General features: G+C 35.6%; 6 protein-coding genes across 10 annotated transcripts in view; 3 read left to right on the forward strand and 3 right to left on the reverse strand.

Annotated features, from left to right (window-relative positions):
* The window catches only part of LOC17900702 (probable LRR receptor-like serine/threonine-protein kinase At1g56130), a 7258-nt gene extending 4922 nt beyond the window's left edge, over positions 1-2336 (reverse strand). Inside the window, exons 1-8 of the mRNA XM_023790168.1 lie at positions 2106-2336; positions 1814-2000; positions 1632-1703; positions 1463-1534; positions 1296-1367; positions 1121-1192; positions 936-1007; positions 761-832 (exon numbers count right to left, since the gene is read on the reverse strand). Of these exons, the coding sequence (XP_023645936.1) occupies positions 761-832; positions 936-1007; positions 1121-1192; positions 1296-1367; positions 1463-1534; positions 1632-1703; positions 1814-2000; positions 2106-2217 (731 nt within the window). The 5' untranslated portion in view covers positions 2218-2336. The remainder of the gene's footprint in view (positions 1-760; positions 833-935; positions 1008-1120; positions 1193-1295; positions 1368-1462; positions 1535-1631; positions 1704-1813; positions 2001-2105) is intronic.
* A 4395-nt stretch (positions 2337-6731) lies between these two features.
* LOC17899918 (KIN17-like protein) lies at positions 6732-18465 on the forward strand. 2 transcript variants are annotated; one of them, XM_023790170.1, is made up of 2 exons: positions 6732-7204; positions 17529-18465. In XM_023790170.1, exons 1-2 carry the CDS (start codon positions 6854-6856, stop codon positions 18270-18272), a joined length of 1095 nt encoding a protein of 364 aa, XP_023645938.1. In that variant the 5' UTR covers positions 6732-6853; the 3' UTR covers positions 18273-18465. The 2 variants fall into 2 exon arrangements, with proteins under 2 accessions (XP_023645938.1, XP_006307680.1); XM_006307618.2 differs by lacking the exon at positions 6732-7204 and having other exon boundaries at positions 16912-18465.
* On the reverse strand, positions 7447-14674 carry LOC17899950 (probable LRR receptor-like serine/threonine-protein kinase At1g56140). 3 transcript variants are annotated; one of them, XM_023790165.1, is made up of 24 exons: positions 14537-14674; positions 14221-14410; positions 14036-14107; positions 13860-13931; positions 13666-13737; positions 13476-13544; positions 11961-12035; positions 11757-11828; positions 11526-11597; positions 11350-11421; positions 11030-11101; positions 10721-10792; positions 10568-10633; positions 10385-10450; positions 10237-10281; positions 10079-10140; positions 9618-9979; positions 9332-9530; positions 9063-9224; positions 8857-8975; positions 8568-8784; positions 8259-8493; positions 8022-8172; positions 7447-7938 (listed from the first exon to the last, which is right to left on the reverse strand). In XM_023790165.1, exons 1-24 carry the CDS (start codon positions 14649-14651, stop codon positions 7573-7575), a joined length of 3075 nt encoding a protein of 1024 aa, XP_023645933.1. In that variant the 5' UTR covers positions 14652-14674; the 3' UTR covers positions 7447-7572. The 3 variants fall into 3 exon arrangements, with proteins under 3 accessions (XP_023645933.1, XP_023645934.1, XP_023645935.1); XM_023790166.1 differs by lacking the exon at positions 13860-13931 and having other exon boundaries at positions 13476-13547; XM_023790167.1 differs by lacking the exon at positions 10721-10792 and having other exon boundaries at positions 13476-13547.
* A 307-nt stretch (positions 18466-18772) lies between the features above and the next one.
* Positions 18773-20324, forward strand: LOC17897002. Of its 2 annotated transcripts, none has more exons than XM_023790173.1 (3): positions 18773-19310; positions 19385-19655; positions 19816-20324. In XM_023790173.1, exons 1-3 carry the CDS (start codon positions 19259-19261, stop codon positions 19871-19873), a joined length of 381 nt encoding a protein of 126 aa, XP_023645941.1. In that variant the 5' UTR covers positions 18773-19258; the 3' UTR covers positions 19874-20324. The 2 variants fall into 2 exon arrangements, with proteins under 2 accessions (XP_023645941.1, XP_006303589.1); XM_006303527.2 differs by having other exon boundaries at positions 19400-19655.
* A 629-nt stretch (positions 20325-20953) lies between these two features.
* On the forward strand, positions 20954-22774 carry LOC17897237 (protein MET1, chloroplastic). The gene is made up of 7 exons (XM_006304871.2): positions 20954-21510; positions 21595-21701; positions 21801-21895; positions 22001-22077; positions 22153-22273; positions 22338-22397; positions 22491-22774. Exons 1-7 carry the CDS (start codon positions 21101-21103, stop codon positions 22629-22631), a joined length of 1011 nt encoding a protein of 336 aa, XP_006304933.1. The 5' UTR covers positions 20954-21100; the 3' UTR covers positions 22632-22774.
* Positions 22775-22867: 93 nt separating this feature from the next.
* On the reverse strand, positions 22868-26433 carry LOC17896917 (chaperonin 60 subunit beta 1, chloroplastic). Its single transcript, XM_006306987.2, has 15 exons — positions 26326-26433; positions 25725-25947; positions 25492-25617; positions 25271-25408; positions 25092-25187; positions 24765-25007; positions 24427-24661; positions 24170-24339; positions 24004-24081; positions 23845-23916; positions 23658-23762; positions 23488-23580; positions 23310-23402; positions 23100-23223; positions 22868-23008 (listed from the first exon to the last, which is right to left on the reverse strand). The coding sequence occupies exons 2-15, from the start codon at positions 25938-25940 to the stop codon at positions 22995-22997; spliced, it is 1803 nt and encodes a 600-aa protein (XP_006307049.1). The 5' UTR covers positions 25941-25947; positions 26326-26433; the 3' UTR covers positions 22868-22994.
* Between the last annotated feature and the right edge of the window lie 121 nt (positions 26434-26554).

Consider the following 26554-nt stretch of genomic DNA (forward strand, 5'->3'; position numbering starts at 1 on the left):
AGGTTTTACTGTAATTATAAAGATAGTACATCCATTATTTATAATTAGCAAAATAGCTCAGTTTTATTATTAGATATCTGTACAGACAGACAACTGTACAGAAACATATTATTGTACATAAAATATTCATACAAAAACAAACAACTACAAATAAACATGCTTACACATAAAGAAATATACATATATATATATATATATATATAGACCAAACAAATATTTGTACACATACAATTATACATGTATGTAGACTGCTATATGAATTTTCGTACAGCGACACACAACTGTACATAAGAATAACTAGACGTATCAAAATTTGTTTGAAAAATATTTAAAATTATTAAAATAAAATGCATATCAATTTATAGAGAAAAATATAGATTTTTATGTAACTGAAATTTTATTTAAAACAAATATATGTTGATGAATATTCTAGTTATTAGATTTTAGGGTTTTTTAATAGTGTATAAATAGTAAAAATGTATCATTTTGCTAATTATAAATAGTAAATGCACTACTTTTATAATTATGTTTTTTAAAAATGTACTGAAAACCAATTAACCCATAAAAATTCAATAACAATTCAGAATTTCAGAATTTATCAATGATTATTTCTTGAAGTTAACAAAATACTAATATTAATTAATAAAAATCGGTAGAACATCAATCTTTGTGAAAAAAAAAAAATCTTAAAACATCAATCTTTATGAAACGAGGGAGTATATTCGAGATATATCTCTGTAAAAAGTGAGATCATTCTTACAAGATAGTAAGTTTGGTCCATGTTCCTATAAATTCCGGTATCGGACCAGTAACGTCCAGATCGTTTAACCAACTGTTGCAAACAGTAAGGAGAAAATCATCCCATGCACGGCAAAAAGAAAAACTATTGCAAAATAACTTAATTATATGCGAATTCGATAAAAGTAAAATCTTACGCGTCTTCAAGCGCTACAAGATTAGCAAATGATGAAGGTATTTCCCCACTAAGTCCAGAATTTCCTAAATATCTGCAATAAAACGCTTACAAAAAGATGATTAGTTAAGTTTTCATACCTAAATTAAAAACACAGCATTGGAGTTGGAGAAATGAATGACTCGAAAGTACTTTGTACATTCTCACATTTTCAGTAGTTTTGTACAATTCCCGATCTCAGCTGGTATAGAACCGGAAAAGTTATTTACACCAATACCACTGCATGCATGCAGAAAATATATATAGACAAGATTGGTTTTATATAATAAGGAATCATCAAACTACGACTCTGTTTTTTTCAAAGAAGAAGAAAGAAGCTTACAGGGATTTTAATTCTGTAAGCAAACCAATTTCCTTGGGAAAGGGGCCAGACAAGGCATTGATCCCAATAGTCCTACAGTAGTTGAGAAACAATAGGAGCGTGAGAGACGAGAAAGAGAGAACTAAAAACAAATGAAGAAGAAGGTTTCCATGCATGAGCCTTATTACATCCATTCCATTCGAATCAAATTTCCAATCGAAGGAGAAAGGGAGCCTGTAAGATAGTTTTGAGCCACGTTCCTGAAAGAAAGAGGCATGTCATCTTTTGAGGTACAATTAAACTTTTTTTTTTTCTTTTCTTATGATGATAAGGAAAAATACAAGGTCAAGTATATACAGATTGGTGAGGTATGTCAAAGTCCATAGCTGTGAAGGTATAGGTCCTACAACATCTTTCGCAAAAATCTTGCTGTGAAAGTGAAATAACACATCGATCGAATGGGTGATGAATTGAATCCACAAAGACTAAAGAAAAGAACAAGAAATAAAAGAGAGAAAGAGATGATATATGTAGTGTACAAGGCTGTGATACGGCATATTGTGGAGTTGACGAAATTGCAGTCGCATTTGATTAAAGGATTGTAGTTCTTGTCGTCGATGGTGATTTCCTCGTCAATGGCTGCGCCAGAGCAGAGTTCGCCGCTGATGTTCCATTCCCTCGGAGCACGGATCCTCCAATCAGCGAAGATGGAGTTCAAAGCTCGCGCTGTTGCAATTTATCCCCACAGCAACGGTTAGTTTTTTTTTTTTTTTTTTTTTTTTTGGTAACTTAATTATTCCAAAGTACGTGTTCAACGACAGAGCAGATCACCTTCGTCCGGATGAGTAGTAGGGGCTTCGGTTTGGTTTTGAGCTCGAATCAGGTGAACCGAACCGGATATACACAAGAGGAACCAGACGGTGAGGTGCAGACACGTGGGCATCGTCGCCGGTAACGGTTTTACTCTTATTTTCTAATTTTGTTGGTTCACAACATCTAATTGTCTGTTTATTTAATTACAAGCTTTGGCGAATATTTATTCTCTTGTTAACCAACGGATATCCGGTTATTTGGAAGTGTCTGTGTGTATGTGTCTGTATTATCCATCATTTTAGTATTTATATTTATTTTCCAAAATTATGAGTATCTGTTATTTGATTATTCATTAAAAATTGATTATCTACGAATATCCGAGAATATGTAAGAAAAAAGAAGAAAAATCAAAATATCGAATATATATATAAGTACTAGATATTCGTTTTAAAATTTAGTATTCTTTATATATGTATCTGCAATCATTTTACTATCGCTAGACCGAAATCCGTTTTTTGGAATATATATATCGCAGATAATGGATATTAATTAAACCCAAACCTAATTTTGTGTTAGGTTTTTTTTCCGTAATTGTCTTAAAATATCTTCTTGACTTGCATAGATTTATTGACTTTTGTATCAACCAACCAAACATGATAAGTGGACCAGTACCGTCTTAGTACTATAATGGAATGATCCAAATGCAGTTGATTTCAATCTGACATGCATTTTCCCTCGGGTAATCTTTCTTTGTTGATTTTTGTCATTTTTTCGTCGCTCTTTAGTTATCAGGAAAGAGACTTGTGAATACACATATGCAAAAATGTAAAGACTTTTAACATCTAAATTAAAGACTTTTGATAACTTTGTTCGTGTTCTATCCTAAAGTTATTCTGGTTAACCCGTGCTTATAATATATCTGATAAAGTTATATATATTTAGTCAGTGATTAATTGTAGATTTCACATTTTATATATACGAGCATGTTTTACACAAATGCGGTTTTATGGTTTTTGGTATTATCACGTGCTCCGTAGACCAAATGTTTCTTAATTTACGTTATACTGTATAACGTAACGTTGTCTTTATTTAGACAAATACTGTACTTAATTATGATTGGCAATGAATAAGTGAAAGTCTTTTGAAATATACCTTTCAGGTTCGGGATTATATTCAATCAATTATCATCAATTTATGTAAACTACTCAATGATATCTTTACCATTATAGAATAAACATAATGGTTCAGGTTCAAAGCTCGCGCTTTGCAACTTTTGTTTGTTCAAACCAAATACGTAACTTTTGTAATTTAAAAGCTAGCTCACGCTCGTTTTTTTCCTTTTTGGTTCACAACAATGGTTGTCTCATGTCTGTCATAAGCTTTGTTATGTAACTATTTATGTATCATATCGTCTTTCGAGCTTTGGTATGATATTAAACTATTATCATCATGGGCGGATCTAGAAGAAAAAATTGTATGGGGCACTGCTCCTCCTTATTATTTTGTAATATTATTGTTTTAAACTAGTTTATTGACTTGTATACATTGACTTATTGACTTATATATGTACCAACCAAAACATGATAGATAATGATCCAGTTGCAATTGATTTCTATTAATCCGAAATTTGCCGCCGGCGGCTAACTCTTGTTTCTTTAAAGTTGTCATTTTCCGTCGCTTTCCAAGCTGATAGGTGATAATCTAGGAATACATATCCACTTAATTATCAAGTTAGAGACTTGTGAATATGCCAAAATGTTTATGTGGACTTTTGATAACGTAAAGACTTTTGAAAACTTAGCTCGATAGATTCATGCTCAAACGAGCTTATTAAGCTAGATCATTGAAATATGGAAAATTATACTGAAATGAAATAATTTGTTAAAACTTCATTTGTGCAAGTGAAAGTGAAGTATGAAAGATGTTTAGATTGTCACCAAGAACATGGATTTTATATTTGATTTCATTAAATGGTTAAGAGAAAATTGCAACTGTCGTTTCTCTAGCTAGGTTACTTTTCCATTAATGTTTTACAAACAAATTAATATGAATCTCTATTTGATAAAACTCTTATAATATGAGCTCATAATAAACTTCTCATTAGACAATATCTCGAGTTTCTTATGGATCCACTATTAATTGTAGACTAAAATTACTGTAATTGATTAACCTTCCTTCTCTTATTGGTGGCAGATCTACCCAAACTTAATACTATATGCATTCTTACCATTAAGCCACTTTAATCTTAAAAATTTGTATATAAATTAAACGTTTTACATTTTCATATGGTGCACATCTTTCGTCAACGTGGATCCACCCCTACGGAAAACACGTTTTACTATGTTGCTACTTGCTAAGTAGTGAACGGTTTGTGCTGCCACATTTAGATCGACATCGTTATATCCGCCGATCCATTTGGTCTTCGGACATTGCTGTCGGAGTGTGATGGTAACTGATTCTTTCTTGTTTTAGCTTGGCTTCGTTTATGTCGGTTGCATGCTACAAGAATCAAAGCACAATGAAACAATCTATAAATTCTTAACGAGTTTATAGAGTCGATCCGTGTGCCTTGAAGTTTTGGTTGAATCTCTTGTACTTGCTTTCGATTTCGTGTCGTATTATATCGATGTAGCTTTCCTTTTATGGAAAAATCCTCTTAACCCTAATCATCATGGGACTGAGCTAAGAAACTGTCTCTTCAAGGACGTTTTCAAATATTCTCTTAGTGATATAAGGTCAGTTCATAACAGAACAAGGTCAGTCTCTGTTACAACATGTATTGGTCCGTATCGGTTCAATTCATGTCGACTCAATTTCTGTTGTTACAACCAGTTTTGATGGAATCTTCTAAAGAACATCAACTTCTTTCATATATACAGATTTATCATATTTTCAATAAAACTTATCTACTATAATTTATAAGATTAAAATTATGCTCAACAGTAGGCTCTTAACTTCTGGTTCTAGAAAAAAAAATTCTTAAAAATGAAATTAAATTAACAATTTTAATTTTTAAAAACGTAATAATTATTGCAAATTAAAAGTTTTAAAGATACATGAGATACAATTTATAACATAAAACACAATAATTTTTCCATTTTTTCTTCTTTGACCAATCCGGTGGTAACACGCATGCGTCTCTTAACTCAATTTTTGGCTCTTAATTAAAAGTCAGTCCTTAAAAATAATCAATATTCAACACTTAATGTTATTATCTAAGACCATGCACATTGGTGGGACAAACATTTGTCCCAATTTTTTTTTTTTTTTCTTTTACGATTTTTTTTTAAAAAATAAAAATAAAAAATAAATAAATAACCAATCGCGGGCCGCCACGTGTCAGTGGGGCCCGCGAAAAGGGGCAACAACAAACGGGACCGTCGCACAAATGCGTACATCCTTCAGATTTTTTTTTTTTCTTTTTTCTTTTCTTTTTTTTGGGTGTAGGACTCTTGTGGGTACGTCCATGTGCATGCCCTAAGGTAATCTCTAACGGTGATACCATGCTAGAGATGCTAAATTATTTTTTATAAATAATATTTTAATTATATAATTATGATTTAATTTTTTAATAAAATTGGACCATTCACAAAGATACATGTATACTTTGCATACTTTGTCAGAGAAATAGTGTTAGCACCCGTTCTTTAAATTAGCACTTCTAGAGTCTTTCTACTGTCTCTTTCTTATTTTTTTGCTATTTTACATTTTTCTTTTTGTTAACACCCTTGTTAAGCATCCCTTGTTGGAGATGCCCTAAGATTACCACCAATAAGGGTGGTCTCTACCCGGTCTGAGAAATTAATTAAGTCTGCAATTGTGCATTAAAATAACTTAAAAGCCCAGTATTATATGGGCTTTAAATAATAGGCCTTATTGATGGTAAACTATATTTTGACATGAGTTTACTTATCGCCGGCCGACCCCTCCAACCATCAAGAAGGAAATCGAAGACTCGATTTTTTCTGAATAACTTCAATCCCATCCGATTGAAATCTTCATCATTCTCCATCAATTCAGGTCTCTGCTCCTTTTATCTGAATTAATCAGTTGGTAATTTTGCTCGACAAATCCAAGAAACATCGATGGGTAAGAACGATTTTCTAACCCCGAAGGCGATTGCGAATCGAATCAAAGCCAAAGGTCTTCAGAAGCTTCGATGGTGGTATTGTCAGATGTTGGAATCTCTATAACCAAGCCAACTTTCCATTAGTATGATATTGTCCGCTTTGGGCTTATCACTCAAGCCCTCACAGATTTGTTGGGCTCCTTCCCAAAAGGCCTCATACTAATTGGAGTTTGACTTGACTTATATATTAGAAACTTCTCTTTCTAATCTTTCGATGTGGGATATTGGTTTGTATTCCAATACTTCCCCTCAAACCCATATCCACTCCCCTAGGTCCACAATCTTGACCTAGGCTCTGATACCAATTCTAGTATTCAAGGATGTGTTTAAGAACTCAAATATAAAGAACACCTTTCTTTATTAGCTTTAGAAAACTCTCTCAAAAACTAAAGCTCTCAATCTCTCCAACTCATACATTATGTCATGTCTCAACATGTATATTTATAGGAAAGCAAACACTCCTAATCCTATTAGAAAACCACTTATTAGATAACATCAAAACCTAATAATTCTTATCTCTAATTAACCATATCTCGGTTTAGGATTAGGTAGCTTCCTCCTCAAGTCATCCGGTCAAGCTTAAACCACAGATGGTCAGAAACAATGCCGAGACGAGAATGGTTTCAAGTGTCATTGTATGAGCGAATCTTATCAGAGGCAGATGCAAGTCTTTGGGCAGAATCCCACTCGTGTTGTCGATGGTTACTCTGAAGAATTCGAGCAGACGTTCCTCGATCTGATGAGGCGGAGCCACCGTTTCTCTCGTATCGCCGCCACTGTTGTCTACAATGAGTATATTAACGATAGGCATCATGTTCATATGAACTCGACTGAGTGGGCGACGTTGACTGAGTTCATCAAGCATCTTGGGAAGACGGGTAAGTGTAAGGTTGAGGAGACTCCTAAAGGTTGGTTTATTACTTATATTGATAGAGATTCAGAGACTTTGTTTAAGGAGAGGTTAAAGAACAAGAGAGTTAAGAGTGATTTAGCTGACTTCAAGTCCGACATTTCCAGTCAGGGGTGGAGGCAGATACAAGGGAGGGGGGTCAGCTGTTCCCCTTCGTGTACGTTTTCCTTGATTTTTATATTTTTGGGACATATGCCAGTCTCTATCTTGACAACTTAAACCTAGAATATATCTTAATAAGAACACCATTGTATATAACTAAAAATATTTGTCAGTTGATTATTGATTTATTTTTTTTCATTAATTAAATAACTAAACTATATCAAATTGTTATTGTTTATATCTTTCGAATCTAGAGAAATAAACATAAATATTCAATATAAGTGTTTACGCATTGCCATACATTTTAAAGTACAAAATTATGGATAGATAGAGGAGAAACATTATTATCTCCCCTCATTGATCTTGACTCCAAGCATCGGCTTAAAGTCGCCTTGTTTGGGCGTCACAAACTTTGTGGAGGAGGACGATGAAGTGCTTGTGTCTTTAGTTTGGAAGGAGCTAAATGAGGAGCTAAAGGTGTCATCAAATTTCCAGTCGGGTTGGTACTGCGGCTTAGAGATTACATCAGTGACCTCAACGTCCCCTGAAAGCATCGCCACCACTTTTGACATCGGTGGTCTCGAGACATGAGATGTCTGAGTGCACAGCAGAGCAACTCGTATCATGCGTTTCACTTCTACCATGTTGCATTCAGTCAGCTCATGATCGATTATTTCAACTTCACGACTTTTCTCATGTAGATTCCATGCCTAATTAATTTACACCACAATTATATGAGCCGATACCATTAATTATCAATCAAAATGTATATAAGTAATTAACAAGGACATACCCATTCAAGAAGATAATTATTTTCATCATCCGGCCTCACATCAGAGATTTTCCTTCCACTTGTTAACTCAAGAGCTACAACACCAAAGGCATACACATCCGTTTTCTCTGTTAGATGTCCACGCATGGCATACTCTGGCGCAAGATACCCACTGCATTGTTAAAATACATGTGTTATAAACCCATGATATTATTGTTCCAAAAGAAGTAACCTAGTTGAGGGTTTGAGGATACATACATGGTCCCTGCCACTTTGGTACTTATGTGGGTTTGCTTGTCATCATATAGCCTTGCAAGTCCAAAATCAGAAACTTTTGGGAGCAGATTAGAATCAAGCAAAATGTTGCTGGCCTTCACATCCCTGTGTACTATGCAAACACTCGCCTCCGTGTGGAGGTAGGCTAGACCTCTGGCTACTCCTAGGCATATCTCAAAACGGGTTGACCAATCAAGATGTAAAGTCTTTTCACCTCCTACAATTAAAAAAACAAAATCAGGTTGGCAGAGGTTCTTTGATAAATAAGTAATATTTCTGCTCATTACTTACCATGGCCAAATAGTGCATGATCGAGACTTCCATTTGGGAGGTACTCATATACAAGCAAACGATGATCTCCTTCATAGCAGCACCCGTAAAGCTTTACTAGGTTGCGATGCAGAACTGTAGAAATTGTTACGATTTCTGCTACAAATTGTCGCTTCCCGTGCCGGGATCCAACAGACAACACTTTCACCGCTATCTCTCTTCCATCACTCAGGATTCCCTGTTGAACTAATATATTAAATTTTAACAAAAACACATGTTTATTTTGTTCATTTAGATTTGGAATGTGTACCTTATAAACAGACCCAAACCCTCCCTCTCCAAGCTTTTTAGAGGGATCGAAATCTTGAGTGGCACTTTTAAGTTCAGAGTAAGTAAAAGTGTAAGGTTTTACATCCATACTAAGCAGCTCTGCAACAACAAAAAAAAAAACAAATTATAAACCAATTTGAAAGATGATATTATTCAAGCTCAAGGGATTGTTTGTAACAATTATACCTTCATCATCTGTGTAACGTTTTCTGCTTTTCAGGATGATGAAGATAACCACCCCCGCAAAAAAGATGCTCAAAAGTCCTATGCCTAGAATAGCACCTACAATTGTACCAGTGCCAAACTTTTCCTTTTGCGGTGGCCTGTTAGCTACAGTTGGAGTAAAATCTGAACAACAATATATATATATATATAACACTTAGACACCATGAGACAGAAAAAGAATAGGCAAACGAAGAAAAAATAAATCGTAAGTTAAGTTGTTGTTCTGATACCTGGTTTTGCACTAACCGCAGATATTAGTGGCCCATAAGTACCTATTACAGGAACACCAAATGATCCTTTGCCAGCCCAGAAAAGATGAATTTCAATGTAATTTTCTGAGACGTTTGCTTTATATTCTCTCCGAACTACTCGGACAGTAGAATCACCAGCTGTTTTGCGTATATCAAAATCCTTTTCAACAAGACTTCCCTGGAGATAGGTCTCAGAATTCAGCAAGATATTAGATTATTTAACTATACCAACAAGTTAACTTGTAAAATAAGGGGTATGGCAGACCTGGACATAAATGTCAAAAGGTCGTCTTCCTAAACCTTTCCATGTGTTAGAACCAAGAATCTGTATTTCGGCAAAGTGAAGTGTTACGGTATAGACTCCATTTTCTAGGCCCAATCCGTAATACCTTAAGGAAGATGAAGAATGTCTTGCTGTTTGAAAAAGCTTTGAGTCAGAGTCCAAAGTGTTGACAACCCATACATTATCGATAATTCCGGCAAAAGCTCCTACACTAGTGGCTGCCCATCTCTGAGCTTCATTCACGAAAAATGAAGCTAATCCAAGATCCGCCGCATCCCTCTCAAATATCGTTCCGCTAACAGACTGTATTTGTGAGCCTCCGCAGTTGATCGAAAAGTCAGAATCTAGAGACCACACCAGTCATTAATACATCAAACCTTAAGCACTGTTAGGAACAACGGTTATGACGATGATATATATATATATATCTCTGTCACACTTACAGATTCCTTTGCCACGATTGCATGGGAAGTTCTTTTGCAGGCACTTCAGTCCTGGTAGAATCCTTTTTTTTAACAAAATGAAAACAGATTTAGAAAGAAGAAAAAAAAAATGAATTGGAATTTCAGGCATCACACAAGAACATATTTATTAGAATCACCTCTTGTCCAGACCTTCCAAGGTGAAGTTGTTTACTACAAGGTTGCTGCATGCACAAATAACATGCAGTTGATTTTGTTATGATTCAAAGGAAGCCAAAAACACCGTAGATTTAGTCATTTAGATGAAGTAAAGACATATATACTTACAGTTTCAAGTTTGGTAAGCTGACCCATGAAGGAAGACTACCAGACAGATCATTGTTCGAAACATCTCTGAATAAAAACAAAATAAGAACAATATGTTATATATTCCAAAACATTTTCCTGATTATCTTGGACATTGTGGCTTTCAAAAATTAATTATCAATTATAAAGGACTTTGTAACTCACATATGGCTCAACGTTTGGCTTTTTTGAGTGGGCAAAGAACCACTGAACGTGTTGTTTCCAAGAAACCTAATATGAAGACAACAAAGTTCTTTCCACATGTTATCACTGGTAGATTCATACCAGTACCACAACATAATTATGTTGAAAGCTTACAGGTGAGTAAGTCCACTTAAGTTGAAAAGTGAAGCCGGAATCGGCCCATGTAGTTTGTTGAAGCTCAAATCACTAGAATATAGACACGAATTTCATTGGGGAAAGGAAGAAGATATATTATGAGCAGCAAAGTCAATTTTTAAGACCAACATTATAGGGGTATCTTAGGAGTTAAGACACCCCCAGATTTTCAAAGAAAGATCTTTCTTTGAAAATCTGGAGGTATCTACCCTATAATGTTGCCCTAAGATCACTTCATATAATATTATGGCAGTGACTCCGAAACACGCGGACGTATGTTGTACTTACATTTGTTGGAGACTTGAATGTGTCCCGATATTAGAGGGGATTGTCCCAGTGAGATTGCTGTTCCGACATACTCTGCGACACATATCATCAAAATGTTTAAATACACGTAATTGAGGAGGAAAGTGAAACTATTAGAGTCAAAATTGTCCTACGTACATCGGGTGGGATAAAGATCTTCGGACAATATATAAAGGATATGACAGTTCTTCTCCTTTAAACTAACTTTTGGGATTAGTTATATATGTCACATTTCTAATAGGCAATGTTTTTAGCGACGAGAGGGAAACAGTTCACGAATTGGAGTGGAATGGTTGCCTTACAATATTTTTAGATATTTCATGTCTTTGAGGAAGTCAAGAGAAGAGCTTCCGTTGGAGATATCACCAAGACTCCTGCATTTCAGGATAGGATTACGTACGTGGAGGAAGATATCAGAGGAAAACAAAGAGAAAATAGTAATCAAGAATGATTATGACACTAATACAACAACACATACAATTCTGTCAAAGAAGTTAAGTTGGAAAATGATGAAGGTATCGGACCACGCAAACCAGTTCCGTGGATTTTCCTGCAGTAAAACATGGTAGCAAAATTTAAATGCCATGAAGAAATTTCCACCATGACTCAAAATTAAGGGGAAAAAAACACAAAAAGAAGAGCAAGGTAACAAATTATACATAAGATATTGTATATATAACTCTGTAAAAAAAAAAAAAATCATTCTTACAAGGTAGTAAGTTTGGTCCATTTTCCTATAAATTCTGGTATTGGACCGGTAATACCCAGATCGTTTAACCAACTGGTACAAACATTAAGGAAAAAAGAGAAAATCACCCCACGGCAAAACGAGAAAATAATAATAATATACTACAAAAGATGTAGAAATCCAACGATAAAACCCAATTATATGTGAATTAAATAAAAATCTTACGCCTCTTCCAGCTCTACAAGATTAGCAAATGATGAAGGTATTCCCCCACCACTAAGTCCAGAAGTTCCTAGATATCTGCAATATTACATGTAAGAAATTAGCTCTGTTAATGAAGTGGATATCCACTTTTTTATTAAAAAAAATATGTAATCTTATCCGTATTATCCATGATTTTATCTAAAAATATGTAACAAAAAAATCAAAATATTATGTATTTTAGACTAAAATATCGGATATTTGTATCAAAATATATCTAAATACCAAATTTCCGTATCTAAATACCAGATATCTAGGTGGTATCCGTTATCCATTATTAAATAGCGCATTATCCATATCCAAAATATCCATCATTTTACTATATGTATCCATTTTTCTGGATATCTGTTTTTTTTATCTAGATACGAATACAAATATTTTCAGAAACAGTTTTTTAGTCAACAAATACGGATAAGAAATGTTTACAAACACTAGAATATTTTGGAAGATTTGTATAAATACTTTTAAAACATATTTGATCAAATCCCTAGTTTTTGTTGACACAATGTCTTTATAAGATAAAAGTAGGTAGGTACATGCGTTTTATCAAATATTTATTAAATTTATATTATTAAAACAAGGGATGGAAAAATCCGGTTAAAAAAATCCCAAAATAATGTATTTACCCATTAAAATAGTCTTAAGACTGATGACAATGTCCTGTAATTTTAACAAAGACATGTCATATTGTACAAATTATCTTTTCAATTAGTTGTTGGGATAACTAAGAACATTAAGAGTATATATGATATCTATATTGTTACTTATATTTATGTATACAAACAATTCTAAATTTTATATATCCATACATAATAAAAAAAACTGTATGTTAAGTATATATTAACTTAAGTATCCAAATTTAAAAGTTTGTATCCAGTTTAGTTAAGTTTTTTGGTTGGATTATTTCATTATACCGAACAATAAAAGATTAAATAATTATCGATATATATATATATATATATATATATTTAATAATATTACGAGAAGCGATATATGGCGGAAAGAGTTCGAATCAATGTTAATATAAAATGAAAATATCATTGATCCGACGCTAGAACACGAGCTAAATTTTGCCATTTTTATTTTGTCACGACCAATATTAGAATATTTAACATGTTGAAAATTCTACAATTTTTCTTAACAATATGTCACAACATTAAAGATTTAATAGTTCACTAAAAACAAATAAGACATTTTAAGAAAACAATTAGTTCTAAAAATAATATTTTACCTTGATAAAAACTGTAATACTATAAAAGTTTAACTTGAAAAAATAAAACTATTTTAAAACTTTTCTAATTTATTCTACATGTAGTAGTTTTAATTCTATTATTAAATTTTATTTATATCTATATTACTACTATTGGAGATACTCTAACATCATTAGATATAAAAACAAAATAAATTGTTGGTATACCAGAGTTAAATAGTAATTATAATTTAACAGCATAGAAATAGAAATAGTGTATATATTCTCACATTTTCAGTAGTTTTGCACAATTCCCAATCTCAGCTGGTATAGAACCGGAAAAGTTGTTTACGCCAATACTACTGCATGCAAAAAAAAGAAAAGAAATACAAGTTAGGTGTAATAATAAGGAAACATCAAAATCCTAAAAATGTATGAATAGCTTTTAAAGAATAATTGAAGAAGATTAGTTATAATTACAAGGATCTCAATTCTGTAAGCAAACCAATTTCCTTGGGAAGAGGGCCAGACAAGGCATTGATCCCAAAAGTCCTACAATCAAAGTAGGTAGGTGAGAAACAGTGACAGTGAGAGTGACGAGAAAGAAGAAAAATAAATAATGAAGAAGGTTTCATTCAATCAACATTCATGAGAGCCTTTATAATTAATATTACATCCATTCTAGTTGAGTCAAGTTTCCAATTGCAGGAGAAAGGGAGCCCGTAAGATAATTTTGAGCCAGGTTCCTAAAAGAAATTAATTAAGATATGCATTATTAATTATGTCATTGTTTTGATTATATGATGATAAAGATAAAGAAAAGCAAAAAGGTAAAAGTGTTTATATATACAGATTTTTGATGTATATCAAAGTCCAGAGCTGTGGAGGTATAGGTCCTACAACATTCCTCATAAAAACCTTGCTGTGAAAGTGATGAAACAACAACATCAATTTAGTGGTATATATACATATATATATATATATGCAAAAAGATTATAAAAAGAAAAAGAAGATAGAATAATTTGCATATAGTACAGAGCTGTGATGCGGCAGATTGTGGAGTTTTCGAAATTGCAGTCGCATTTGATAAAAGGGTTGTAGTTTTCGTCGTCGATGGCGATTCCATCCTTGATAGCGGCACCGGAGCAAAGTTCGCCGCTGATGTTCCATACGTTCTTCGGAGCACCGATCTTCCAAGTCGCGAAGATGGAGTTCAAAACTCGCGCTGTTGCAGTTTATATATATATATATCCCACAAACAACTTCTTTATTTTATCTTAGGAACCAAAACAAAGTTGTAATTATTTATTTCAAATTACGTAGCATGCATAAGCATATCTATATATGTCACCTTCGTCCGGATGTGTAGTAGGGGTGGCCACGGTTCGGTTTCGAGCTCGAACCAGGTGAACCGAACCGGAGATACACAAGAGGAACCAGACGGTGAGTAGCATACACGTTGGCATCGTCGTCCACGGAGGTTTTCCACTCTCTCTATTTTTTGTGGTTCAAAACAACGTACGGTATCGTCTCCTTTTATATAAGTTGTCTTAAATTATTATCATTTATTTTTATTCATTGACTTATTAATTTGTATAATATCAGTTTTCTTGACTTATTGACTTATATGCACAGGGGCTGACCCACTAAGTGGCACTTCATTACCAAGATAGAGACTAATCATTGTGAATATCCAAAAATGTTTTTGTAGGGAAGTAAAGACTTTTCACAGAGTAAAGACTTTTCACAACTTATTATATAATGCGTTCTCTCTTCGGAAGTTCTTCTCGTTAACCCCATGTTTATAATCTTTTCATAATAAAAATTTAAAAAGGTAGTCAGTGGTTGTAGATTTCAATTTCTACTTACGAGTTACTTCTAAAGTTGGCGGGAGTGAGAATCTTTTTTGTTTGTTTAAAGTTAACAAACAAACAAGAAAAGCGTTTTATGATTTAGTGTGTATATTTTGTATTTGGGGCTTTATTGTGAAATAGTTACCTATAATGTACGCTATTCTTTACACAAAGGCAGTTTCCTCTTAATGGTTTTTGGTATTATTATCACGTGCTCCGTTTTGTGTTAAATGGTGATTTAATTAAGTTGATTTCGAATTTAAGACAAGTTACATTATAAATAAATTTCCTAACGTAAGATTTATAAATAATCCTAGCTATTAGCTTTGGATTCTCCCACATGCAGGTATTTCTAGGCAAAGATAGATTCATGCTCAAACGAGCCTGTTTAATTAGCTAAATCATTGGAATATAGAAAACATGCATGGTACTAAAATGAAATTAACTTATTAAAACTTTAGTTTGTGCATATATATGCAAGTAAAAGTAAATAAAGAAAGATCTTTAGATTGGCACCAAGAACATGACTTTAAATTTGATTACAAAGGGCTAATAGGAAATGGCAGCTCTCTAAGTTATATGTCTTACATTGATGTTTTTTTTTTAATTATATGAATCTCTAATTTTTTTTTTTGAAAATTGCTTTGCATTAAATTAAATGCGGCAAAAGTACTCTTACAAACCAACTTTGGTGGTTGGAATTTAAGCCCAATAGACATAATTTTAAAAAACTATAAATCAACTTTGGTGGTTGGAATTTAATTCCACTTGTTTTCTACCAAAAACATGTTTTGCTATGTTGCTAAGTATTAAGGATAACAATATTCCACTTGGCTCGCTCTTCTCCAGCCTGCTTAATCTCCCCTTGATTTGCCCTGTTGGTGTTGAATTGTTGTTTTGGCTACATGATTTGCAGGTTCCAGGAATCTTCATGCGTGTGGTTCCTCTTTTTTTCTACTTGTAGGCTCTCTGTTTATCTGGGCTTTAGTTTGTATTTTCCTCTTTAAGCATGTTTGTCATGTTGGGTTGTTGGTAACCTTGTAAGTATTTGGGCATGCATGTCTTTTTTGGACTGTTAAAAGCCTTGTAATTAAGGGGGCGTGCGCACCGTATTGGGCCTTGGGCCGTGTCAGTTTTTTGGGCTTTCGTGCCATGAGTCTTTATAGCCTTGTAAGGTGTATGCTTCCTTTGGAAAATTTAAAATTAAAAAAAAAAAAAATACTCCCACATTGGAAGTTGAGTAGGATCTTAAGTGGTAAATATAAGATATGAGTCTCTTTGCTTACAGCCAATTCGTTTTGAGTTGGAAGCCCACAATCTAATATGATATCAGAGCCCGGTCCGCATATACTCAACCCAATCCACAATCGGTCTGGGCCATCGATTCATGCCCGAACATACCGAGATTTATGGCAAAAAGAACCATCATCTCGATGAGTCGTATTAGGGATAACAATATCTTACATTGAAAGTTGAGTACGATTTAAGTGGTAGATATAGGAAATAGGTCGCTCTATTCATTGCCAATTAATTTTAAGTTGGAAACTCACAATTTAATATAGTATACTTTACATAAATTACTTAAGATCATACTGAACTTTCAATGTTGTATATTGTTATCCTAATACTAAGTAGTGAACGGCTTGTGCTGTCACGATTAGACCGACCATTTGGTATGGACAATGTTGTCGAAGTGTGATGGTAACTGATTCTTTTAAAGAACTTAATAATAAGTTGAGCATTAAAAGATCTTAAAAGCCCAGAATTATATGGGCTTTAATGAATGGGCCTTATTCAGGCTAAACTATATTTGATACAAGTTTCGCTTATAGCCGACTCCTCAACTAATCTCGCAAACTCGATTTTTCCTAAATACATCAATCCCATCCGATTGAAATCTTTTATCATTCTCCATCAATTCAATTCAGGTCTCTGCTCTCCTGATCTCAATTGATCAGTTGGCTTACCTAAAACCTTTGATTTCAATTAATCCAAGAAGCACCGATGGGTAAGAACGATTTTCTAACACCGAAGGCGATTGCGAATCGAATCAAAGCCAAAGGTCTTCAAAAGCTTCGATGGTATTGTCAGATGTGTCAGAAACAATGCCGAGACGAGAACGGATTCAAGTGTCATTGTATGAGCGAATCTCACCAGAGGCAGATGCAAGTCTTCGGGCAGAATCCCACTCGTGTTGTCGATGGCTACTCTGAAGAATTCGAGCAGACGTTTCTCGATCTGATGCGGCGGAGCCACCGTTTCTCTCGTATCGCCGCCACTGTTGTCTACAATGAGTATATTAACGATAGGCATCATGTTCATATGAATTCGACTGAGTGGGCGACGTTGACTGAGTTCATCAAGCATCTCGGGAAGACGGGTAAGTGTAAGGTTGAGGAGACTCCTAAAGGTTGGTTCATTACTTATATTGATAGAGATTCAGAGACTTTGTTTAAGGAGAGGTTAAAGAACAAGAGAGTTAAGAGTGATTTAGCTGAGGAGGAGAAACAAGAGAGGGAGATTCAGAAGCAGATTGAGAGAGCTGCTGAGAAATTGAATGCTGGTGGTGGTGAAGGTGAAAGCAGTGGTAAGGAAGTTGTTGAGGATAGTGATGAGAAGATGAAAGAGGAAGAGTTGAAGTTGAAGAGTGGGGTTAAGGTTGGGTTTGCTCTTGGTGGAGGGGTTAAACAGGTTGCTACGGGTAAAGAGAAAGTGGAGATCTCGAAAATCGTGTTTGAGGAGGAAGAGAATGAGAAGGCTAAGAATGGGGAGAAGAGGAAGAGAAGCGGGGACTCGGGAAGGAACGAGAAGGAGAAGAGATCAGCTTTGGATGAGTTGATGAAGGAGGAAGAGAAGAAGAAGGAGAGGATGAATCGTAAAGATTACTGGTTGTTCGAAGGGATTATTGTGAAGGTGATGAGTAAGGCTTTGGCAGAGAAAGGATACTATAAGCAAAAAGGTGTCGTGAAGAAAGTGATTGATAAGTATGTTGGGGAGATCGAAATGCTTGATTCTAAGCATATGCTGAGGGTTGATCAGGAGGAGCTAGAGACCGTGCTTCCACAGATAGGAGGGATAGTGAAGATAGTGAATGGGGCATATCGTGGTTCTAATGCAAGGTTGCTGGGTGTGGATACAGAGAAGTTCTGTGCTAAAGTGCAGATCGAGAAAGGTGTCTATGATGGAAGAGTCATCAAGTCCATTGAGTACGAGGACATATGCAAACTTGCTTAGTATATCTTTAGACTATATCGGTCATTGGTTTGCTTAATATAGTTTTATTATCTTTGAGAAATCTTGTGATGGTTTGATCAAAGCTGGAAAGGCATAGAGTAGACACATAGACTTCTTTGAAGTACCATGTTCTTCCATTTTTCCATTCTCTGTTCTCGCATCATCATCCTTAACAAGTTCTTCTGTAGTCGTATATGTTTGCATCCTCTTCAATGTTACAAGTAGCGAACGTGAAAACAGTTTAGTCAAATCATATAAAAGGTTCGAGTTTTACGATTTTACCTTCGGAATTATTTACCTATCCAACTAAAATATCGAAACTTAACTGGGAATATTAATTGGGCATGAGGCAATTTATCCACAAGTCTTTAAGAAGCAAAACCTTTACGAAGCACTGAAAAAGCAAAACTCATCTTTTTTTTCCGGTTGGTCTACAGTAGTACTAGTACAGTATATAACAAAGTTTGGTTGGTTCTTGACTTGTTTTGGAATTCCCAAATATATTAAACAGAGAGAAAAAGGGGAGAATATTAACAAACACTACGAGACTACAAGTCCACGACTTTGATCCATTTGTTCTTCGTCTATTTCCTTATTCTCAGGGAAATCGAGGGTTTATATAATTCATTCACAGTCTCTTTCTCTCTCTTTGGTTTCGTTGTCCCTCTCTAATCAAAAAAGTATCTACCTTTTTAAATTCATTCCCCTTCGATCTTACTTTTTCATCGCTGATTGTTCACAAAAGGAATCTCTACTTTTTCATTACCATTGCCTTGGTCTTTTGTTCGTTTCCTCAATCTCTGGTTCTTTGAATATCTCTTTACCAGGATTTTTACTTATTCCGTGGAAACCTTTTTTCTGGGGTTTGTCTTTCTTCTAATCTAGAAACCAAGCTAGTTCTCTGCGCTCAAAGTTTGTAGCTTTATCCCATCTGGACACACCAAATGGGATAAATCGGACAAAGAGATTTAAGCAATTCTCCATTGATGATCAACTGTTTTAAAGACTCAATACATGTTTTGATGAGTGTTTTGCTATGTAAGATTCAGTGCTCTTTATTCTGTTTCTGTAAGCCCTTTTTAATCACATATATGTCTGAAAGTTCGCTGAAGTTACTGTTGTTTCAGCTACTGGTGACGATGATGATGATCATGAAGAGGTTGGTGGTAATCATGTCGATGGTCATAGGAGTGATGAGGTTAGAGAAGAAGTAGATGCAAAGGAAAACGAAGGTCAAGTTGGTGGTGTCACTCTCACTCTGAAAAGTAGTCTTAGAAAGGCGGATTCAAATTCAACAGAAGCTGGGAAGAAGGAGAAGAAGAAGGTACAATGGGTGGATGTGATAGGCAAGGAACTTGCTGAGATTCGAGAATTCGAACCTAGGTTGGTTTTCTGTTTTTTGGAATTTGAGCTTCTCAGAGACAAAGCTTAGTTTAGTCAGATTTGTTTTGGTCTTTTTCACGAAGAATGAGTTCTTTTAGCATGCACTATTGAGTTATTTGATTGATTTTGGAATGATGTGATTCTTTCATTTATCTTGCAGTGATGAAGATGATATTGATTCTGATCGGGGAAAAACCTGTGTTTGTGTTATCCTGTGATCCGTCCACTTTAGTTTAACTGGGAGACCTAAGGCCAAAAGACAAAGTTGGTGGCTTCTTCTTCAGCATTAAAATCCATATACATGGAGGTACATATAGAATCTGCATTTGTGTTCTACAGCCAATCTAAGGCCAAAAGACAAAGTTTGCGTACTTGAAGCCATATGATGATTCCTGATTTAACACGGAAGCATTTTTTTTTCTTCTTCATTTTCTTCTGTAGAAGTGTTTTAAAGTATAGGTCTTTAACTTCATTTGTTTCTTCAATTATTTAATGAAGTTCTTTCTTACATAGATCGTGGAGCAAGTTATGAAATTTAACAATGACTACTTGTATCAATATCTAGTTCTGCGATTTAGTTCAAATGAATTTGACATCACCTATGTTGGATCAATGTCTGAGTTACAAATTACTTCAATCTAAGAGAAAACTGCGGTTTGTTGTCTTTCACGCAGCTCTTTTGTACATTTATAATAAGAATGTGTAAAGATGTCACTGGTGATGTGTTAGCATTTTCTGTATCTAAGTTTCCTACTCACAACTTTGCGAGCTTAAATCAGATGTTACTAGTAGTGCAGTTTATGTCTCAAGGCTTAGACTTTGGAGCATCTGTTTTGGTTTCTTTTAGGCCACCAAAAGGTTAGTGAATTCCATAAAGACTGTGATATATTTGTGGTCCATAAGTATGTTCCTGGAGGAAGTTTATAGGAAGTTTATAACAATCTGTTCTACAAACTCATAGGTGAATACATTTCTTGATTTGGATCTCATTATCTTTCATGAGTTGTTGTTTGCAGTTGCAGCGACTTGAGTCTCCTCTGTTTCTCCAGAAAGAGTGTTTCTTTAGTAGTCAATGACACTTTCTCTGAAACATTACCACTTCTGTCATGTTCTCTTGTCTTGTTGCAGAATTGGTCATTGTATAGAGTCAAAACTCAGTTGTTTGTAATAAACGAATCCAAGTGAAGGGAGATGCGAATTTATGGAGAAGAAAAAGGATCAAACCAATGGTACCATTACAAGATGACACGTGGCGAAACACCAAGACTGAAGCATAGCCACTAAAATCATGCAAACTTGTAATCCGAAACTGTGAAGCTTTTGAGAAGAATCAACCAACGTCACATAATCAGCTCTTCCAACTGACAAAATCCAAGTAATCATCCTCTGTCTCTCGTGGCTCTGGATTGTGTCTGAGCTCGAACCGATAGAAAAAGAATCTCACCATGTCTTTAGCTCCGAGCAGTTATCCATCTCTGTATTCTTCACCTTCACTGCCAAGAACCCAGCAAACTAAGCAAAACCCTAGTTTGATCACTCAATCCAGTTTCATTTCCGCAAAAAGTCTCTTCCTTTCAAGCAATTCGAATTCGTTATGCAATACCCATGTGGCCAAACGCCGGAATTTGGCTTTGAAGGCGTCGGAGGCAGAGTCGACGGCGAAAACTGAAGCAGAAGGACAAGGAGAAGAAGAAGAAGAGAAGTATGAAACATATGAAATTGAAGTGGAGCAGCCTTATGGTTTGAAATTCAGGAAAGGAAGAGATGGTGGGACTTACATTGACGCTATCTTGCCCGGTGGATCAGCTGACAAAACCGGAAAATTCACCGTCGGTGATAGAGTTATTGCCACAAGGTTTGTTTTTTATCCTTCTTGGTCCAATGGGATTAGCTTTGAGACTCAAGATTTTGACTTGAGCTTTGAAAATTGAGAGTGCAGTGCAGTGTTTGGGACAGAGATATGGCCTGCAGCAGAGTACGGTAGGACAATGTACACAATCCGTCAGAGAATTGGTCCGTTGCTTATGCAAATGGAGAAAAGAAATGGTTTGTTGAAAATTACTCTGTTTTGTGTTGTCTATTCTCTCTGCAATTGGGTTTGGTTATGTTCAATCATACTCTGTGTTGTGTCTTCTTCTCTTGCAGGTATAGTGGATGATTCTGGTGAGTTAACAGAGAAGGAAATAATAAGAGCTGAGCGGAACGCCGGATTCATTAGCAGTAGATTGAGGGAAATTCAGGTGAGCTCTTTTGAAAACTTGTTTTAAAATATTGTTTATGCGACACCAAAAGTGATAAATTTTGGTTTGTGTGAATGAGCTTTGGGGTTGGTTTGAAAACTGTAGATGCAAAACTATTTGAAGAAGAAAGAACAGAAAGCTCAACGGGAGAAGGATCTTCGTGAAGGGCTACAATTTTCCAAGTAAATCTTCAGTGAGTCCACAAAAGGTTTATAAAAACCGGAAAGTGAGCATTGACATGTGCGTGATTGATGTAGGAATGGTAAATATGAGGAAGCATTGGAGAGGTTTGAGTCAGTGTTAGGTTCTAAACCAACACCAGAAGAAGCATCAGTTGCAAGTTACAATGTTGCCTGTTGCTACTCAAAGCTTAATCAGGTATGCTTGTAAATTTTCAGATATTGCTGTTTGACTTGCAGAGTTCATAGAGTTCTTTTGATAGGTTCAAGCTGGCCTCTCGGCCTTGGAAGAAGCATTGAAGTCAGGATATGAAGATTTCAAGGTAAGTCCAAGGAGTTGCTATGTTTCAGTTGAGAGAGAGATAAACAGATGGTGTTGTTGTTTGTTGAAGCTGTGAAATTTGTTTTGTTTGCAGAGAATCAGAACAGATCCAGATCTGGAAAACCTCAGGAAGTCTAAGGATTTTGATCCACTTCTGAAGCAATTCGACGAATCTTTCATCAACGAGAGTGCCATTAACGCCATCAAATCATTGTTTGGCTTTAACAAGAAATAGTTCACCTAATGTTTATGTCTTTGGTGTGATCTGTTCATAGATTCTCTTCTCTTCTCTTCTTGGCTTATATATACTTGTGAGGAATTGTATTTTGATCGCAACGGTGTCCATTTTTACTTATGAAATCTTTAACTTTCAGCCAATTTATACTTGTTTCATATGAAAGTGACAGTAAAAACTTCAAAATCTTTGGAGTAAAAGTTTATATTTGACAATTTTGAGATATTTCTGAGCACTGAGGAATCATGATTTATTCATATGATGATTGATTCAAAATTTCAGTTTCACATTACAAATTCTCTTGTTCAAAATCATTACACTCGCAAGCTAAAGTAATCCGTTTCAATATTAGCCTATCTCCTCTCAGTATCCATATCCTGAAACAAAAGAGACAAACAGATTCAGCAATGAAACATGAATGCAGTGGATCTTTACTGAAGATTCAAGTATTTGAATGTCTGAACAAACCTGAGTTGTCCATTGGGTTACCGACGGGAACTGGTTCAGGTTCCTTGATCTCAACAACAACACAGTCCGACATCAAGAAAGTCTTTGCAACCGAAGCTGCGTGTTCCAAGCAACATCTCACAACCTAAAATCAAGATAAAGCCACTCAGGTTGATGGATCTTTGATGAATCAATGTAGCGAGCAAAGTGTACATGCAAAAAGCAACTAACCTTTGTTGGATCGATGATTCCTGCAGCCATTAAATCCTCGTACTTTCCGGTTGCAGCATTGTAACCGAATTTCACATTATCGTTGGAAAGCACCTGCCAATGAATAAAGACATCTTTCAAGCATCTGACTTAAAATCTAGAGGTGAAAAAGTGTGGAGGTATTATCTGTGGTTATTACCTTCTCGCTAACGACGCTTCCATTAACACCAGCATTCTTGGCGATCAGTTTTAGGGGATAACTCAGTGCTCTTTTAACTATATCAGCTCCAACCTGAAGTAAAGCACTCATCAGCAAAGTTAGAAACCCGAAGGTTCAGGAGTTAAAAACTGAATGCTTGATTGATTTACCTTTTCTTCATCATTGTCAAGAGTGGCTTTAATGGCATCGACCTTGGAAGCAAGACGAAGCAGAGTGCAACCACCACCAACAACAATACCTTCCTCGACAGCGGCCTGGAGAATTAAATTCCTGATTAATTATAGTTCACGAGTATGAAAATAACACACATCGAAAGCCTCAGGAAGACAAAATCACCTTTGTTGCATTAAGAGCATCTTCAACTCTCAACTTCTTCTCTTTGAGTTCTGTCTCAGTTTGTGCTCCAACCTTTAACCAAATACATAACGAGCTTAACTTAATATCTCTAGAACACATCTTAATCAGACAAAGGAAACCAGTGGGTTTGTAATTTACCTGAATCACAGCAACTCCACCAGAGAGCTTTGCAATTCTCTCATTCAGCTTTTCCTTCTCATAATCTTGCTCAGCTTGCTGCACAAACCAATTACCATTTTACTGTAACTACACTCTCCACAAACTGTAATAGCGATCCCATATTAACTCTACTTTGTTACTATACCTCAATAAGATTTTTAATCTGTGTAACACGCTTTTGCACTGCATCCTGTGTGCTTCCATCACCCACTATGGTAGAAGTCTCCTTGGTGAGGACGACCTTTGAGGCATTACCAAGAACTTCTTTTCCAGCTTTGTCAAGTGAAAGACCAACTTCCTCTCGGATCACAGTTGCTGCAAGCAAAGATAGAAAATTAGGATAAGATTAAAACTACAAAAATTTGCCTAAACATAGGGCTCATCAGTGCACACAGAACTTACCTCCAGTTAGAATGGCAATATCGTCAAGGTATTGGCTCTTGCGCTCTCCAAATCCTGGAGCTCTGAGAGCTGCAATCTTCAATGTACCTCTAAGCTTGTTTACAACAAGAGTTGCTAACGCTTCTTGTTCAATATCTTCAGCAATTATCAATATTGGGTATCCGCCTCTGATTGCATCCTCCAAAACACCAACAAGATCCCTTGCATTGGTAATTTTCTTGTCAACGAGAAGTAACTGCAATCATACAATACATTAGTTCCTTGTTATACTCTATCTTTAGTGGCTAAATTGTATGCCCATAAAATCCATCTTCTACTCAGATTCAAGAAATGCCTACCTTGCAATTGTCAAACTCAACTGACATTTTCTCGCTGTCTGTCACAAAGTAAGGGGAGATATAACCACGATCAAATTGCATTCCTTCTACGACGTAGAGGTTGTTCTCGGCACTTTTACCCTCCTCAAGGGTCACCACACCTTTCCTGCCCACTTTGCTCATTGCTTCAGCAATCATATTTCCAATTTCTTCGTTGTTACCTGCACTAACAGCTGCAACATCTGCAAGTTCACTGTCTTCAACCTACATCGACATGACTTACTTTCAGAACCTTTTGATAAAGACTCTTCACATAATACAAGAAAGAGAGTTCTATAAATTTGTAACCTCCTTAGACATTTTCTGGAGCTCGGTAACCAAAGCTTTTGCTGTCTTCTCAATACCCCTGGTGATCAAAACAGGGTTTGCACCAGCAGCCACCACCTGAATGATATAAGCTTAAAATTAGTAAAACAATTTTTAGAAGTTTCAGAAAAAGAAAGCTGAAAGAAAAACGTTACACAGACCTTGACACCCTCAGCAATAAAACCTTGTGCAAGAACAACAGAAGTTGTTGTACCGTCACCAGCCAAGTCATTGGTTTTGGCAGCCGCTTGCCTCACAAGCTTAGCGCCAATGTTCTCAACTGGGTCTTCCAGCTCAACCTACAGGAGAAAGAATCCAAATATAAGACACATCTGACTGAAAATAAAACATTACTATGAGAAAGGTAATAACAATTCTATACCTCTCTTGCAACAGTCACACCATCATTAACAATTCTTGGTGATCCATACTTGCTCTCAAGAACAACGTTTCGTCCTTTCGGTCCAAGTGTAACACCAACAAGGTCTGCGAGCTTGTTGACACCAGCCTAATGCAACACAAAGGTAGAAACCGGAGAAAATGCAAACCTTTAGTGCCAGCAGTAAATGTCTAGGAATAGAGTTTCCATGAAGAGAATAAAAAACAGGTACTGACTTGAAGTCTCCTTATGGTAGTGCCGTCTTTGTTGAAATGCAATTCCTTGGCTGCACATACAATTGCAGAGCTGGATCTTCTGGGTCTAGGGCACACATTCTGCCTCCTTCCAAATGAGCTTGAAGACAGCTTGCTGATAAGTTTCTTATCAGATTTGTGACCATTTGGAGCAACCATTGAACCAATGGAAGACGTGGCAGTGAATGTTGATGCCATATTTTCACTTCAAACACAGACAATTCAACAGTTAGATAACTATTTCAAAGATATATATTTATATAAAGACTCTCCTTTTCATCGATGTATAGTCGACAAAATCACCATAACCATTAGAAACAACAACCCAGTAAAGCTAAACTAATGAATTTTCACAACAAAACAGAAGAAAGGCGACACCTTTCAAAGCAGAGCTCAGAGAACACAATTGACAATCTGAGATATATGTTTATAAGAAAATACCCATAAATAAACATCGGAGAAATGAATTATCACTTTCCAGAAAGTGTTTTAAAAAGCTAAAACAAGACAGAGTAAACTGTGCCACTGAAAATGCCAGAGGCTTAACTGTGCCACTAAAAGAGATAAGGATAAAGGAACTAACAGTGAGTAGAGCGACGAAGCAGAGGAGATGTTTTTTCACCGGAAGAGTTTGGTTTTCCGGATAAGAAAAACGGGAGCTGGAAGAGAAGGAAGTAGGTTTATCTCCTTACTCTCGCTTGGAAGGGTGCTTTTAACGTTCCCTTACCTCTTTGAAGCTTTTGAGTTAATCTCGTCCGTTGGATTCAACGTTCCGGATCCTGATCCGTTTTAAATTGGGCCTATTTGGGCCT

Source organism: Capsella rubella, unplaced genomic scaffold (genome assembly GCF_000375325.1).
Source record: "Capsella rubella cultivar Monte Gargano unplaced genomic scaffold, Caprub1_0 scaffold_1, whole genome shotgun sequence".
In the NCBI taxonomy this organism is placed as follows: Eukaryota; Viridiplantae; Streptophyta; class Magnoliopsida; order Brassicales; family Brassicaceae; genus Capsella; species Capsella rubella.